The sequence below is a fragment of the Ochlerotatus camptorhynchus genome, unplaced genomic scaffold (assembly GCF_037179485.1).
Source record: "Ochlerotatus camptorhynchus isolate MF236.1 unplaced genomic scaffold, CSIRO-AGI_Acam_v1.1 ptg000364l, whole genome shotgun sequence".
Taxonomy (NCBI): Eukaryota; Metazoa; Arthropoda; class Insecta; order Diptera; family Culicidae; genus Ochlerotatus; species Ochlerotatus camptorhynchus.
This window is the reverse complement of record NW_027040852.1, coordinates 330001-347274: the sequence shown is the minus strand read 5'-3', so window position 1 is coordinate 347274 and position 17274 is coordinate 330001. Positions and strand designations below refer to the sequence as shown.

At 39.1% G+C, this 17274-nt stretch overlaps 3 protein-coding genes across 3 annotated transcripts in view; 1 reads left to right on the top strand and 2 right to left on the bottom strand.

Moving 5' to 3' along the window:
* LOC135709777 (arginyl-tRNA--protein transferase 1-like) overlaps window positions 1–17274 on the bottom strand; it is a 413720-nt gene that overhangs the window by 320577 nt on the left and 75869 nt on the right. The gene's annotated exons all lie outside the window — the stretch shown is intronic.
* Window positions 341–1185, bottom strand: LOC135709783 (pre-mRNA-splicing factor Syf2-like). The gene has a single exon (XM_065232177.1). It carries the CDS (start codon window positions 1130–1132, stop codon window positions 407–409), a length of 726 nt encoding a protein of 241 aa, XP_065088249.1. The 5' UTR covers window positions 1133–1185; the 3' UTR covers window positions 341–406.
* The window catches only part of LOC135709776 (Krueppel homolog 1-like), a 184123-nt gene continuing 178201 nt past the window's right edge, over window positions 11353–17274 (top strand). Inside the window, exon 1 of the mRNA XM_065232164.1 lies at window positions 11353–12144. Within this exon, the coding sequence (XP_065088236.1) occupies window positions 11691–12144 (454 nt within the window). The 5' untranslated portion in view covers window positions 11353–11690. The remainder of the gene's footprint in view (window positions 12145–17274) is intronic.

The following is a 17274-nucleotide window of genomic DNA, read 5'->3' as shown; positions in this document are numbered from 1 at the left end:
GGCAACGTTCGGGAAATCGATTCTCCGTCCGATTCATCGAAGCTACTGTCAAGAGCGTCAAGAGCGAAGCGAAAAACGAACACTGACAGTTCTATGCCCAGTGAAAAATATATGAAACCGAATATTTTCACTTTTCATACCAGTTTTCATATAAGGGGTCAAAAAAATAATAAACTAAATTAAAATTTCTTAAAATTAAAACGCCTAAAACACTATCTCGAATTGATGTTAGAAAATAAAGAATGTTTCGGAATAAATTCAATAAACACTCATATAGCATTAAACTACATGATTAATTTTATTTCATTGATACTTACAAGTAAAAAAGGGAAATGATTCATACGAGTAAAAGCAGATATACGCATACGTACCCAGGGGGTAACCACCGATCGCCCGCACCGTCTTTTTAGATAGCCGTCCCGCGTTCCAAGTTCTGCTTGATCTCGGTCGTATGTTCGCCGTAGAACCGTTCCAGCTTCTTGTTGAATCGGGCATTCTTCTCGTTAATATAATCGATATCGGCATCATCGTTGTGCGTCCTCCTGCGGGAGAATTTCTTCCTCTTATCGATCTGCTGTTCCAGATCCTTCACCATCTTATCGATAGCCACCGGAGTATCCTTGTGTAGCCCTTGCAGGACCACATTCGGTCCACCGTAGAACGCTTCCCCGTACCGTTCCTTCTGCTCTTCATACTTGATCAAATCCCTTGGTTCCATAGTCTTCACCAGCCGATTGTACTGCCGTGCCGTCTGCGCTTCATAGTCCGAGAATCCCGGATCGGCGTTCTTCTTTTTGACCTTCAGTTTATGGAATCGTTCCGCTTCGGCTGCGGAAACTTTCATCATCTTCACTCGGTTATAATCCAGCCCCTTGGCCTCTGCCTCCGCCTTCGCCTTACTATCGTCAATCAGCCAGTCTGCTTGCCGTTTGCGTGCTTCCCAATTAGCTGGTAACTTCTTTTGTTCGTCCTCAGCGACTACTTCCTGGTGGTTGGAGTTCCTGGCTTCGTTCCGCTGCATATGAAGTTTCTTCAGCCGTTCCATCCGTTCGGCGTGTTTTTCGCTGAAACTTTTGGCTACCGCTGATGGTTCCGGCTGGGAAGAAGATGCGGCCACTGCAGTAGAGTCCATTTTTATGAATATTCACGATGTTTTACAAAAAAAGACGGGAATGGACGAGAAACTCCGTCGTTGTTTTCGCGAGTGAAAACAAAAACAAAAATGTGACGTTTCATTCGAAAGTTGCGGACGCACTCCTGTCGAGGAAAAGGGTTTGGGTCGTTTGGGTCGAAAAAGTTGAAGTTTAGTCCATCGCGATTTTGTATATACACTGATAAATTTAATTATTCCCATTTTGCTTGAAATTTAATCAATTTGAAATTAAACTCAGTTCAATCATATCAAATAATTAAAAATTAATCCCCTCTTTCTAAAAAATAAGCATCTGATATTAATCCCAGTTTAATCATGGTTGATTAGATTGTAGATTATCTTTTTTTGAATAAATTTTAATCATTTTTGATTCTATTTTGATAATTTTTGATTAAATTTTAATCTTTTTTGATTATATATCAGTATTAAAAAAGAATAAAATTTAAAACTGGAAAGATTTTTCGATTTTAATCATGCATGACTACTGCCGAAGTAATCATTGCTCGGACTCAATAAGGTGAAGCGGGAATCTGCATACATATATAACTTACATTTTAAGAGCAAATAACGAAGGCATAGACAGGAGGAACTTCTTATCGTTTGCCAAACTATGCCGATACAGACTGACTGTTTGAAACGTGCACTTAAAAAAATATTCAGTTAAAACAATCAAAGTAACCATTTGGACTGAATAAAATATATAATTGTTACACACAAAGAACAAAAATTGTTGCTATAAAAATAATGCAATTTCAATTTAAAAGTTTCGCAAAATTCGTAGTTTTAACTGCGAAAAAATTCAAAATGAAAATTGATTTTTTGATTTAAAAGTGTTTCTTTCAATTTCGACTTGTAATTATAAAAGTGATTTTTTTTAAATAAAAGTTGTAGTACTTTCAAAAATTCTTCTTCAAAGCAAAGTTTTTGGCAGCACTGGACTTCTGTTTACCGCCACTTTCGACTAAAAACAAGCAGATTCCCACACTTTACTTTCACCGGTTTCTCCCAGCCCCCGGAATCGCGTTTCTGGTATGCCTCCGCTAGCTTATTTTCGACGGATTGGAGGCAATTATCACCTCGATTATCATGGCAGATGGAGGGAAACAATCCAAGCAATCCAGGAGAAAATCATCAAGGTGAGAAGTTTTGGAAATGGTTCGATGATGGTTTTCATTCGTTTTACTTTTGCAGTACCGTAACCAGAATGCTGCTTCCGAAGACGGTTTTGCTGCCAAATATAGCGGAGTTTAATGGATATCGGGCATCGGAATGGATTCAGAATCTAGTAATCATGCATTAATTAATTTCAAGAGTTTGTTTTAAACATGTTTATAATTTTCAGTGGAACCGATCATCTTCTCATTCCTGAAAATGACCAGCACTCACCCCAGTAGAATGTTCTACAAAATATTCCTCGCTTAAGGCTGTTGCGATTGATGTCACACCAAATGCCCGTTACCGATTCCGTTACACCATCCTCAATGTCTGTTCCGGTGTTCCCCTCATGTGGATCGGAAGAGTAAAAATGGCGTGAACAAGTTGAGCATCAGCTCATCTTGGTATCGGGAAGAGAAGACATACCTAATGAATTTATTTTTATTGTTATATCGAGTAAATACATTTTTTATTAAAATTTTATATTTTTACTTCTTCGCCAATCAAATTTTAACAGATTTTGAAATGAAAAACGATGTTATTAAATTGAAAACACTGTTTTTTTATAACTGAAAACGTTTATTTTTAACAATAATAGTGCAGCATTTAATTTTAAAAGGTTGAAAAAAAATCAATTTTAATTTTAACACTGTCATGCTTTTCATTTGACATTAGTACAATTCAGTTTGAAAGTTGAAACTTTTAAAAGTAGTGATCGGGAAACTTTTGATTTGATAATGTATCGACTTTCATTTTGAAAGCTAATCGCTTTCTACCAAAAAGAACCAATGCAAACTTTTATTTCTACAGATAGTTTTTTTTAATTTTAGCAACGATTTTTCTTTGTGTGTGCAAACCAAATTTCGTTTATTTAAATCAATTGCATTAATGATGCATTCAATGAAATTTATAGATTTGATGTGAATGGAGTGCTATATTAATTTAAAACTTCTTCATGAACTGAAACAAACCGAGACATTGTATTGAAAAATAACAAAATATTTTATTAATTCACTACAGAGCGTTTTTTCTGCGTGAGAAAGTCGACGAAGATAATCTGTCAATGTTACTTAGGACTTAATGCAATGTTCAGCTTGATATCTTAGTTTAATTTTTTGTTAAATAAAATCAAGCTGATCATTTCATTAGGTCCTAAGTAACATTGATCGATTCTCTTCATCGACTTTCTCTTTAGTTAATACAGTGGGTATAAAATGCTTGATAATCCCTAATAAAAAATTACCATACACGAATGAACCCAAATAATAGAACTATTCCACAAATGGTTTGGATGATTAAAATCGTTAAGCAAAAAAACCATAACAATTTTATTATGGAATTTCTTTCATCGATCTGTGAGATGAAAATAGCTTGGAATGTTTAAACATGGATGAAGGAAGAAAAGAGAAATTTAACGAAGAGAATCTGTCAACATTACTTAGGACCTAATGCAATGTTCAGATTGAAATATAAATATAAAAAAATAAAGTTTTTCCTCGTGTTTGCCAGCAATAGGGTACAGTAGAGGGGGAACGACACTCATTTTGATGTATTTTTTCAGTCTAGTAATTACTTGGGACTTTCGGGGAAAAACATGATTGATGGGATTTTTTGAGTGTGTCCTGTTGACGAAAATAGAGCACGGATAGAAAAAAATAGATGGAATAGATCAGGGAATGGATGTGAGGGGTGAGGGGTGTTAAAAAGTTTCAGAGGAATACAAGTCCGAACGCGAAGACGATAGGTGTAAAAAGAAGAAAAATCTCCATTAATAACGTGACGCTGATAGGGGGAGGGGGGGAGGATCACCTATATCGTTACGTATTATTACATAGGAGAGGATGAGTAAAGCTTTCCGTGATTTTTGCTATGCTTAAACTTTTGAAAATCAGGTACTTCGATTTTGATAAAAATACAATAACCTAGAAATTAAAAAGGCATACCGGAATGAAAAATTAATTAAATGAGATGGGCGGGGGGGGATGTATTTAAGAGCGTTACGTAATAGGATCATTTTCAGTGTTTGTTCTGAAGGGGGGGGGTCGAAAATTTTGATTTTTAGCGTAACGTAATTAATGGACACCGCCCAACAATGTTAACCAAAGATCACAGCTCCAGTGCAGAAAACGGTTCCGTACAAAATAGGTCGAAACTGCACAGTATGAGGAACGGGTGGTGGCGATGGATCACTAGGTTCCGGTTAATATTCCCAGCTTTATTTGGACGGGAATTTGATTCACCATATTCTCGCACAGAAACTCCATCAGCCGGTGTGTGTCTTCCTTCACCATTAGCTCTTTCTTCTCCGGATCCTTGACCAGCAGCAGCAACGAGTAAAACTTGGGCCGGTTGGAAAAATGACCTGAATTCCTTCTGTACCTGCTTGTCGTAACTTCCATGCTACAACACACAGACACCTGGGCTCTTATCCGTCGAATTCGATCGGTTTAAGTCCGGGAAATGGATGTGCTTTACCGTCTTCTCTGTGATGCACTTGATGTTGTACCGCGAACGATTTTAGACGAGTGGTCCGTCATCTTTTTTAAGTTTTTCAATTTTTAACCGGCATACCCGAAAAAAAAAATACAGTGAAATTTTCAGTGGAAACAATGCTCTAACATTAATATTTATTGTCGACAATAAAAAAGATTGTTATAATGTTGTACTCTTCCGAAATAATTATTTGACAACCGTTATAACATGTTATAACTCTCCAGTCTGTACAGCGTTTTCCACTCAAAAGGTTTCCAAATCTAAATAGATTTAAAGTTACACTAAATCACAACACAGAAAAAAAATGTTGTTGAATATTACATCCAAACTGCTGCAACCAGGTCAATCCATCAGTTGTGTAATATAACCATAGAGGTAACTCTAAGACCACTGGGTCCCGAAGAAAATCATTATTATTTTTGGCTCACTCAGTACCAGAACAACGGTCCCAAGCAGTCCCAAGCTATTTCACTCACCCCTGCATGTTCTGCATGAATCCACACACCCCTGATGTTATCTGTCAAACTTTCATAGCGAATCAAAACAAACATAGTGTAGTAATAGAATTTCAACTAGAATAGGGTACGTTAATCGTTTGCTTGGGACCAATAGGCTACTAAAGTGGTGAGCCAATTTAAAATCGTTGGTTTCGTATTGATTGTTGATATAACGTTGTACGATGTACATCGATTTTGCGAACAAAACTACATCCATTGATGTAATATTGTATCTGTTTTTTGCTATTACATAATTATTTCATACATCAGCTTGAATTACATAAATCGATACTACATTTTTTTTGCTGTGTATAAAGAGAGAGAATACAAACTTAGTATAAAAATGATTTATTCATTGAATGGCCTGCTTATCCGTCAGAATGCGTTTTTCATGATGTAAAGTGAGGAATTTTGAAATAAAGTAAACAAAAGATCTGGAAGTAATGGAATTGTGTTTTTATTGAAGCACAAAAAAAAAACACCATGGCAGCCGAGAAAGGAATGTACGAATATTAGTGATAATAATCCCACAATTAGGCTGCAAATAGACGTAACATCTGGTGCAGGACAGGTTAGAATCGGTCCTTCAGATCTAGTCATGATCTTGTAGATTTTGCACGAACGTAATCGGACTGGTTCCTCCTCCACGTAAACCCAACGACTGTTGATACCGTTTTTGCAGTGTGATCTGTCGGTTCTCTCTGTCACCCGCGCATAATCGTATTCAACATATCTCTCTCATGTGTTCCCAAACCCGACGATAGCAAACGACCTAAAACAGCATTAAAAAGTCGAACTTCTTTGTCAACTCCGAGTCAATCACATCAAACCCTTTCGTACCTGATTTTGGATTATAATCAGCTTCAGATTGCACTTAATGTCCACGTCATTCTGCTTCACGTACACCTAGCTACTCTCTATTGGAAGCTTCATCATAGTCGGAATCAATTACCGTGTGCTCCTTCTCAGCATACAATCCGGAATCACTGGATATAGCGGCTTGCTTTCGTTTTGACGTAGGACTACGTCTTTGATTTCTATATGGGGGTACACTTTGTGAAAACCGAAAATGGAACATGTAACAAATTAAGAAAGATTTTGAACGTTAATAACTCAGCTGCCCCTGGTCCAATTTCAATAATTTTATCACCAATCGATCAGAAATATGGATACGCATTGATAAAAATACTTTCGACTGTTGATTTTTAACAAGAAACTATTGAAAAACTGCTAAATGTCCAGCATTGTCCAAAAGCGTCGAATTAACTAACAAATCCACCAATTACCTACATGCATATGCTGCTTCCCCCTCGGCTTCCCCCATCACAGTCGTCAGAGAGTAGTAATTAGACGAAACAAGTCGAAGTGGCATTCGCCTCCGATCCTCGGGCGCGTGTGAATAGGGAGGATGGAATTGCATAATATTTTGCACACTCATCGCCATATTCAGAACCAAACTCAAATTCTTCGAGATAACCACCATCCGTCGTCTGGCTCGCCGTTGCGGTGTCTGACGTATTTCCGGTCTGATTTACGAGGTGTGCTGAAAAATGAGATCCGTGATGCTGTCACCTACACCAAACACGCCAAGCGTAAGCGGCCATGGATGTCATCTACGTTTTAAAGTGACAGAGACGCACTCTGTTTGGTTTCGGAGGTTAAATCATCACCAACTTTGGCAACAAAACGGCTCCAAGCTTATTACAGTAAAGAGTAGGAATAGAATTCATCTGCCTGTTTGTTCATATTCAGAACCAACGACCACGCAAAATGCTCATGTAATCAAACTGGAAGCAGGGGGTACAAATTATTTTGATCAACCTTGATCAACTTTGAATCGCCACAGCCGGATATTTTCGATGGAAGAAGCAACGGCAGGAAACATTTGTGAAGCCGAGTTATTTACGAAAGAGAGTGTCGATGAAGAGAATCGATCAATGTAGATAGGACCTATTGAAAAGTGACGCGAGATTAGTTTTCCGTACTGAGCTTCAATGCTACCAACGCCAGGGAGGCAGCTCCCACACCTGGACCCTACCAATCGACCCATCAACTCAACCAGGGACCAACGGCTTTACTTCCCGAAGTAAGGCGTGATCAGAGATGTTATGCTTTAGAACATGCCGGTGGCGCTGACTGAGATTGGACCCAGGCCTGCTGGGGTGAGAGGTAATCACGCTAACCACCGGCGCCGATATCTTTCAAGGTGATATCACGGCGAATAAGATCGACCCAAATTTGAGTTTAGTTATCTCAGAAATAAGAAATAAAGTGCAGGAACTCAGCGATGAGTAAATTTGCCTCATGTTTTCCCAGGATTTTTCAGGGAAAAATTCCCGAATTTGAGAAAAGTAAAGATTGGATTCACTCAGTCTATTGGTACTACTCCGAGACTGAAATTTTTTTTCGTCAATTTCCTCATTTACTGGCAGATTTTTTAGGTTTTCCACAGAGTACCATGAGACAAATTTACTCGTCGCTGAGTTCCTGCACTTTTGGCGATTATGAGTGAACTAAACTCAAATTTGGGTCGTTCTCATTCGCCGTGTACGCAATAGGAAAAGAGCCAGTGTCGCTACTTGATAACAAACTACTCATAATGGGAGGAGTCTTTGTAGCTTTTATACCACTTGGTTGCACATCATTCTGCTTTAACCTGAAAAGATATAAAAGAGCGCTGCTGTATGGCATTAGCTCATTTTCGCTTCGGACGGCGTGGTGAACAGCAATAGCAGCAGTAGGAAGGTGGTGGCTAGTCCACTCCTTCACACCTAACAAGCAACAATTGACTGGTCGTGGCAAAGGAGGAAAAGGTCTACTAAAGGAGGCGCCAAGCGTCATCGCAAAGTTCTCCGAGATAAACGCCATCGGTCGTCTGGCTCGCCGTGGTGGTGTCAAACGTATCTCCGAGGTGTGCTGAAGGTGTTCCTGGAAAATGAGGTCCGTGATGCTGTCCACCCACACTAAACACGCCAAGCGTAAGTGGCCATGGATGTCCTCTTCAATAAAACGGCCCTTTTCAGGGCCATCAAGCTTACATCAGTAAAGAGTTGGAATAGAATTTATCTGTGCTTGTTTGTCCATATTCAGAACCACAAGCCCCCAACGACCGCATAAAATGCTCTCCAGAGTTGGAATCTTGTAACCAAACTTGGAAGCAGGGGTGTAAGTCATTTTGATTGATTCTCTTAATCAACTTTCTCTTTGAAAAAAATACTACAAATTTGGTACGCCTACAATTCAAAAACGGAAAGAGTTGAGATAATGGATAATTGATCAATTAAAAGAACTAAATGTTCTTCACATTTATTCCGTCGACTAGCGGTCCTACGTCAAGCTTCCGTTCGTGCCCCTAGGCACAGACCCTTCAGTGTTTTTTCTTCCACTTTGGAATCAGCCGAATCAGAACGGCTGCTTCTCGACGGAGACCGCGATCCAGAGTTTGATCGAGTTGATTTTTCAGGGTGGATTTGACCTATTAGGGATACAATTTCCTCTTTTAGTCTAGAAATGTTTATAATACTATTTGAGTAGTAACTTACCGGAGAATGTGACCTAGAGCCAGGTCAACTTCTGGACTTAGTGGGATATCCTTTTTGCAGTCTGTTCGTTGGAGTTCCACTGATTTTGTAGTAGCTGAAACAGCGATTTGGTAATATCATAGAGGTAACTTCAGACCAGCAGGTCCCGAAGAAACTCGCTCAACTATTTGGCTCAGCTCTGGTACTCTCTTCGGTCCCAAGCTAATCGATGCACCCCTCGAAACATAGGAAAATCCACGAACCCCTTATTTTATCTGTCAAACTTTCATAGCGAATCAAAACAAACATAGTGTAGTACCTGAGTACTGCGAACTAACTCAAAATGTTTGTCATCTGGGAGCCAAGTCAAACTGTCAAACGGGAGCGAAACATCAACCTTAGTAGGCGGATAATGTAAATCATCGAGCGTGATGCTCGAAAAAGTGGTTTTATTTGATTTTAATAATGCCAAAATTTGGTTGCTGAAACAAGAATGTTATCAAACTTTATAAGAGTCATGTGAGCTTTGTGGGCAGGTGCACTCCCATCACCATGTATACGTTATTTCTGGAGCAGAGGAGGAGGAGCCAAGAGTTCATTTGACAGCATGTATATACAATTTCGTGAGCTTTTTCAGCAAAACAATTTGAAACTTCGGAAGATTTTCAAGATGTTTTCTAGCTCACTTGAAAAATAAAATCGGCTGAGTTCGCAGTACTCAGTGTAGTACTAGCATTTCGACTAGAATGGGGTACGTTAATCGATTTTCTTGGGACCAATAGAGATTTTCACGATTGGTTGTATTGGTGCGCTGTGTGAAACTGTTTTAGTGAACATCCGAGGAAAATACATAACAAACCACTGTCAAACTCATTTTGACAGATCGAATTACATACATTTTGAGGTTAACCCGCATAAGCACGAACCATAAATTGACCTTACCTAAAATGATTAAAATTGTTTATAATCCCTGCTAAACTTCAACTGAAATGGTTATGGAACTTTACATGAACGTTTAATGATAAAGTTTTAACCTTAAGTATTATAGTTTTTTGGAAGTGGACCTTACAAAAAATGGGTTGTTAAGAACCATTACCATTCAAAATTCTTGTTTTCTCCATACATTTTCGGAAAGAAAACTATACTAAAACCTTTTAACTTATGGTTATCGGTAAGGTCATGTGATGGTTCGCGTTTATGCGGGAACCCGAGGAAAATAATAAACAACTTTACACGGCGATAGACCCCCATTAGTGTACGTGCGTTAAACGTCACTAATCTTTATAGGCAAGTAGTGAGTCAATTTAAAATCGTTAGTTTCCACCGGTTGGCAATATCCCGGACGAATTACGCGTTGCACATCGTTGGAGTGACTTGATGAAAAACAAATACACATACACTGATAAAATTTCAAAGATTGTTTTTATGTGTCCCACACATGAATTTTTGTAATGTGATCAACAAATGATATATATGTGTCGGACACATACTTAATTTGTGCACACATAAAAGCTATGTGTAACCACACATACTATTCATTTGACTCATAAATTTCATGTGTGCTTCTGGGTGGATTCTGTTTATGTCTGGTCACATGAAAATCATGTGGAATTTCACATAGATATTCGTCAATAAAAATGTGTGGAATTTTATTAGTGTACGAAGTTTTGTGATTGTTGATGATGTGTGCGCTGCACTAACCATATTTCCCCATATAATTTATGTTCTTGATCAGACTGTCCAACTGTGGTTTCTCGTGGGGTTTCATAAGGAAGTGTTGGTTCGACGTGCCGATTTGCTTCACAACTGATTTATTTTTTTGAATGCATAACAAACTGCATTTTGTTTTTTTTTTTTTTTTCATTGTATACTAGGAACTAATTACACGCCTTTATTCAGATTTAGTATAGTTTTTAAAGAAATTTTAATCGGATCAATGTATAAACATTGCTTAATCATAAAATCAGTGCTAACATTTGAAAACGGCACAAAAGCCATTTGTAAACAAATGGTTTGTGGGCCCTTTACTCGCTACCCGAAGAACGCCCACGCAAACCAACAGCATCGTCAGGAAGGGGAAAATTTCCCCTACCCGATGTTGCTGTTGTGTCGCGTGGGTGTACTTCAAGTAGTGAGTGAAGGGCCCACAAACCATTTGTTTACAAATGGCTTTTGAGCCGTTTTCAAATGTTAGCACTGAAATGATTAAATCTTAATCTATCTTTGTTAAGTAATATTTTTGGGTGTACTCGGGGTTCTTGGAGCGCGTTCACTAATTTTCTTTTTCAAGCCACTTTTCTTTTGACAACGACGTTTGTTTTCGCGCGCGATCAAAACATTTCACGCACACTTACACAATCTGCATGCGAGTGTGTAGGTGAACCACAGTAGTAAACACACAGGTATTCGATCGGGTTTCTTCGTGTTCATTCAAAAAAGCACAACAGTCGAGAAGAGAATCTGCGCAAGTTTGGACGTGTGTTTTTGTTGAATGTGTTGCGCAGCGCAGCAGAGTGTTGTTCTACCGAAAGCAAGCCGATCACGCGCGTTCAGTTGTGTGCGGTCGGACGGACGAAGAAGCCAAGAAGCGAAAACTTCAGTCGAATGTTGTGTGTGGTTTAAAAAAAATTAAATGGATGCCAGCAGCAAGAGCGTCTTTTTGTTCGAATTTGTGTCGCCGTCGTCGCGCTTTGTGCAGTCCCTCGGAAATTGTGCTCAGTGAGAAATAATTATCGTTGCGGGTGTGAAGAGATTTTCAATCGATTGGAAATTGATTTTCTTTTGTGTAGTGGAATTTTGTTTCCCAGTCCTTCATATTGAGGGAAGTAGTTTACGTTGAACGCGAAAAAGTAAATAACCCAGTGTAGAAAAATGGATACGCCGAAGCGAATTAAAACCATTTCCTCACCGTACATCGGCAGTCCTCCGTCAGCCAGTAATCAAGCGATGTTCGGTTCGCTTACGGCAGCGGCAACCGTAACACCCGGTGATAGTAAACATCTTTATCACCAGTGGAACTCCGGTTGGCCACCGTCATCACACGAATCACTAACCAGTCCGGCATCGACCTGCAGCTCGCCGGATGTAATCATGGCGAAAACCCTAACGGGAACACCTACCACCCATGGTAACAGTTGGAAACATCATTCCAGTGGTGGCAGCTCGGCGGAGAAGTCCGAGAACAAACGGGGCCGGCCGAGATCGGAAGCCCTTACCATTCTGATGGTGGAGGGCTCGATATCTCCATCGGCCATTAAGTGCCGCTACTGTAATCGCGTTTTCCCGAGGGAAAAATCCCTCCAGGCTCATCTCCGGACGCACACAGGTAGGACCATGCTAATTTTCCATTATATGCATTTTTTTTTCTGGTTAAATGCTCAAAAACCTTCCCGCACGAAGGCTCCTCAGGCAGAGAACAAAAGCTGCGCTGCTGGAACTGGAAGCAGCCGTCGCAGGTTTTAAACAACACCTGCTTCGGTGAAAACCAGAGGGGCCCCAATTTTTGGAATTATTTGCCTCTTTTTCTCCTGCTCCTCCTTTTAGGCTTCTTTCTACATTCGTTTCAAACTGATGATGCTCTGCGGTTGTTGCGTTGTTGGTTCCTTCTTTGTGTTTCCTCTTTCGGTGGTCATCATTCGATGGCCGGTAGGAGCAGGAGTAAGAAGATGGATTTTTTTTTTGGTTGGCTCTGGGATCGTCTATGGGCGAGCCTTTCGATCTCAGGAACCTGTTGCAGAAAGAATCGATTTATGTATTTAATTGAATTGTTTTCATTTTGGGACCTACCTTGGCTCAGTCATTTAAGACGACGAAGGTATAAATCAAAACCGTAATAAAGGCGGGTGGGTTCGATTCCCGATCCGGTCGAGGGCATTTTTCCGACTTTCCTGGGCATTGAGCCTCTTTGTGCTTGCCGCACAACATACGAATCAATGGTACAGGATAAGTAGTTGAAGGCAGGAGCAAAGTTGCAGTTTAAACGTAATAGTCACGAAGAAGAGTTACTTTATTTGTAGATTAATTTGTACTCAAATGATAATCACTGGTGACTCTTTAGGAATATAAAACTACACAATTGCACTGCACACTATCGACTTGTTGAACAGCTCAGATATGGTAGAATTTGTAACATCCTAAGTTTTTAAATGGTCAGTCATATCATATACTAGAATCTGGTTGAGCCACCCGCGAAATCAAATAGTTAGAGAGAAGTATGTCACCAAAAAACTAGTAAAATTTTCAACAATATAAATTTCTTTACAACAATATTTTAAGAAAATTTCAGCATCAAAGCTCTTATCTTAAAATCTGAAATCTCAAATAAATTAACCTTAAATCTCAAATACATTATTCTGAACGCTGTGTGAACGTGTTTCGGAACCTCTCTAAATTAGGCTTTTATGGATCTTACCAAATATTTGAACATGGTGCAATATTTCAAGATTTTTATTTTATTTGAGAGACGTTCAGCCTGAGGCTGGTTCGTCTCTTTTAAAAAAGCCTGGGGACTCCAGAATTCAATTCGACCTTCGTATCAACGAAGTTATCGATGGTAACAGGTTCTTGGGCAATTATGGTATTTTGTATCATTCTCCCAGTTCTAGTGAGCTGCGTTTTGTTGAAGTTTTAGAGAACTGTCTCAAGGCATTCCTTGGTTCTAGTAAATTAAATATATTAGCTGGTAATTTTAATATTAATTGACGTGACAATTAAAAGGAAATAAACCAACACACTCAAAGCTCTTCATAAAGGGATTCCGTTGAGAGGGTCGACAAATTTAAAGAGTGACAACTATAATTCGAATCATTTGAAGCATTTAGCTGATTTTTTCGATTTAAAACAAACGGTAGATGAATATGCGCGTATTTCCAGGCGCAGTAGTTTATTCCGATTTTGATTTTATTTGTTCAGTTACGGATACTGATTTGAAAATAACCTGAGACCTTAGTAATTAATGCATTAGATAATATTAATAATAACGATGACTAAGTGAAATTGAAATGCTGGAGGAAATATTCGAAACAAGCTTTTTCGAATCTTGTTGAGAAAAGCGTGGATTTTCCATTCGCGGCCGGTAATTTTGATGAATTTACAGTTGTTTGCACTAACGCTTTGAAAACGTGTACCAATCAATTAGTTGAGCAATAGTTTGTTGCTTTGAAAAAATCGAACAACTGGTACAATTTAGATCTTTTGTGCCTTAAACGTAAGTGGGACAAATGGTACAAAAAGTGGTGTACGTTAAAAAAAAAAAACTCGTTCTGAATATGTCCAGAGGAAGATTGATCTGCATCAAAACAATAGCAAAGAGTTGTGGAAAATTTTGAAATCTTGCAATCTAGTACATAATGCAAACCGCGGTCCATAACTTTTAATGGCACATTAGAACAGTCGGAACATGTAATTTCATCTAAATTTAATGATTAATTTGTCAACAGTGTTTCACTGATTAATCAATCTATTGATAAACCCTACGAAATAAAGTAGCCAATTGATAGTAGTTAAAGATTTGAAGCTTTTCACCCAATTACATTTGATGAACTTGGAGTTATTTGTTTTTCATTAGGAAAATCGCTAGAGTTATTCAATATTGCTTTCATGTCATTGGCCACATCTTCAAGGAAATCTTAGTGGTTCTTATTCAAAAAAATGCTGGAACGATTAGAGCCGAAGAGTTTCGTCCCATCAACATGTTGCGCACATTTAAGAAAATTTCAGAACTTGTTGTTAAGCTGTTGAAGTATTTGAATAACTTTTTTTTTTTGATACCACAACAATCAGGATATCGAGAAGGTCATTCTTGTGAAACTGCGTTGAATTTGGTGTTAGCGAAGTGGAAAGACAGCTTGGAGCGTAAAGATACGACTGTTGCTTTTGTTTGGATCTGAAACACACTTTTGAAACAATGTCTATGCCCTTATTGTGAAGTACAATCTAGCGCTTTGGAATTTTGAGTACTGCTTATAAATGGTTTGAAAGCTATTTGTGTGACAAGACTCAACGGACTGTTTTTAATGATTCTGTTTCCAGTCCCGTGGGGAATAACCTTGGAGTGCCCCAGGGAAGTGTATTAGAGCCTCTTTTATTTATTATGTATATAAACGAGATGCGACGTGTTTTACGATTTTGCGGCATTAATCTTTTTGCAGATGTTACTGTGTTATTCATTGCAGCTAAGGATTTAGAAGTTGCCGTCTCACACTTGAATGTAGATTTGCGATCTCTAAGTAGATGGTTGAAGTGTAAGCAGTTGAATGCAAGTAAAACTAAATTTATGGTAATTTAGCCGAACCGAGTAAATGATAACGTCTCTGTTGTAATTTATGATGAAATTATTGATCGCGTTCGGGAGAATAAATATCTTGGCGTGATTATTGATGATAAACTTAAGGTCAACTTTCACATTGACAATGTCATACAGAAAATATCCAAGAAGTGTGGAATTCTATGTCGATTGAAAAACGATTTAACTATTGCTAGTAAAATAAAGCTAGACAAATCCATCATCTCTCCTCATCTAGACGTTTGCCCTTCTATTTTAGTTTTTGACCAATGCAACACAAATATCCAGATAATCGCGCTTGCAGAATAAAATAATGCGTTTGATTTTGAGATGTAATGGATTCACTTCCTCAACTTTGATGCTGGACGCCTTACAATGGTTGTCGGTGAAGCAAAGAATTGTATATTTGACAATGGTGTTCATTTTTAAAGTAGTTAACGGTTTGCTGCCTCGATATTTGTGAGAACGAATTGAAAGAGGAAGTGACTTCCATAGATATAATACTAGAAACTACTCCACCTTTCGAATACTCGCGCGTTGTACTTTGTACCACAGTGTGAATTTTCCATTGCCATTTTGCTGCCGAGCTGCCAATCGATCTAAAACCAACGGGTATTCCTCAAAAAACTTGCAAAAAATGTAGAAAATAGAGAAAACGAAAATGGAAACCACGTAACAGTAGTTCCGATTTTTCTCACTACACGGTGCTAGCATACACGTGCAATTCTAGCATATACAATAGCTCGACATCTTGACCAGCTAGAAAGTTACTGTCTTCGGCAGACTTAAAGGGTGTCCCACATCAAATAGCATCACGGAAAAAAACGCTGTAGAAAATTACCGATTGGGTATTTTCTCTTGAAAATTTGGGTAGAAGTAGTTTATAGTGCTGTATTTTTCGCTGTCAGTTTTTCGAAAGTTGAAAAAAATGGCGTCACCCGAAAAGCAACATCGCGAATTGATTTTGCGCAAGCACCTGGAACATTCTCAACTCTCTCATCGCGACATCGGAAAAACAGCTCGGAATCGTGCAGTTAACGGTGCGTCGTGTGAGTAAACGTTACTACGAAACTCTGAGCATCAAACGGAAGGAGAAATGCGGTCAGAATGGATGTTCTATTATTGATCAGGATCACAACCGTGTCGTGAAAGCGTTCAAGCGGAATCCCAATGCTTCGGTCAGGGATGTGGCCAAAAAGTTGAGTCTGTCCAAGTCTTTCGTTCAGAGAGCCAAGGACCGGGAGGGACTGCATACGTACAAAATGCAGAAGGCTCCAAATCGTGACAAACGGCAAAATACGGTGGGAAAGTCACGGGCCCGGAAACTGTACACTCAGATGCTGATGAAGCCTCGAAGCTTCCGGGGCTACTGTTCTTCACCGCCCAGCACAAGTTTGATGTTCCGGAGGAAGTAAGAAAGCAGAAACTTTCAAAGTTTGCCAAGAAATACATGATTTGGCAAGCGATCTGCTCATGTGGCAAACGCAGTGCGCCGTTCGTGACTACCGAGACTGTGAACGGAGAGATCTACCTCAAGGAGTGTCTACAGAAGCGTCTGCTTTTTCTGTTGCAGCACCACGAGGGCCCTACGCTCTTCTGGGCGGATCTTGCTTCGTGCCACTATTCAAGATGTTGTCCTGGAGTGGTACGAAGCCAACGGGGTTACTTTCGTACCAAGGACATGAACCCCTCAACGCACCGGAACTAAGGTCCATCGAAAAATACTGGGCTTTTATGAAGCAGGCACTACGGAAACATCCCAAGGAGGTCAAATCTGAGGAAGACTTGAAGAAAAAGTGAGTTTCCGTACAGAAGAAGCTGCAGTCAGATGTTGTACAGAACCTAATGAGTGGAGTTACGCGGAAGGGGCGAGCGTACGGTTATGGTATTGAAGTTGAATGAAATAAATATGCCAAAAGCTTACTAATGGGTTATATTTTATTGTCTGAAAGTTTGAAAAGGATCGGTCAATTAGGTAATTTTCTACATCGTTTTTTTTCGTGATGGCATTTGATGTGGGACACCCTTTATTCAGGGGGTCAAGGCTTTTTGACTGGTTGACAGTAGTTCAGAATTTTCTAACCACATGGCGCTAGTATACATGTACAATTCTGAGATCTAAACAAATAAGTCATGTTCCAGAGTTTAATAAATTATAAATGATAAATGATT

What these genes read in the sequence shown, in the direction of transcription:
- LOC135709783 (XM_065232177.1), bottom strand. Translation starts at nt 1,132, where the DNA reads ATGGACTCTACTGCAGTGGCCGCATCTTCTTCCCAGCCGGAACCATCA.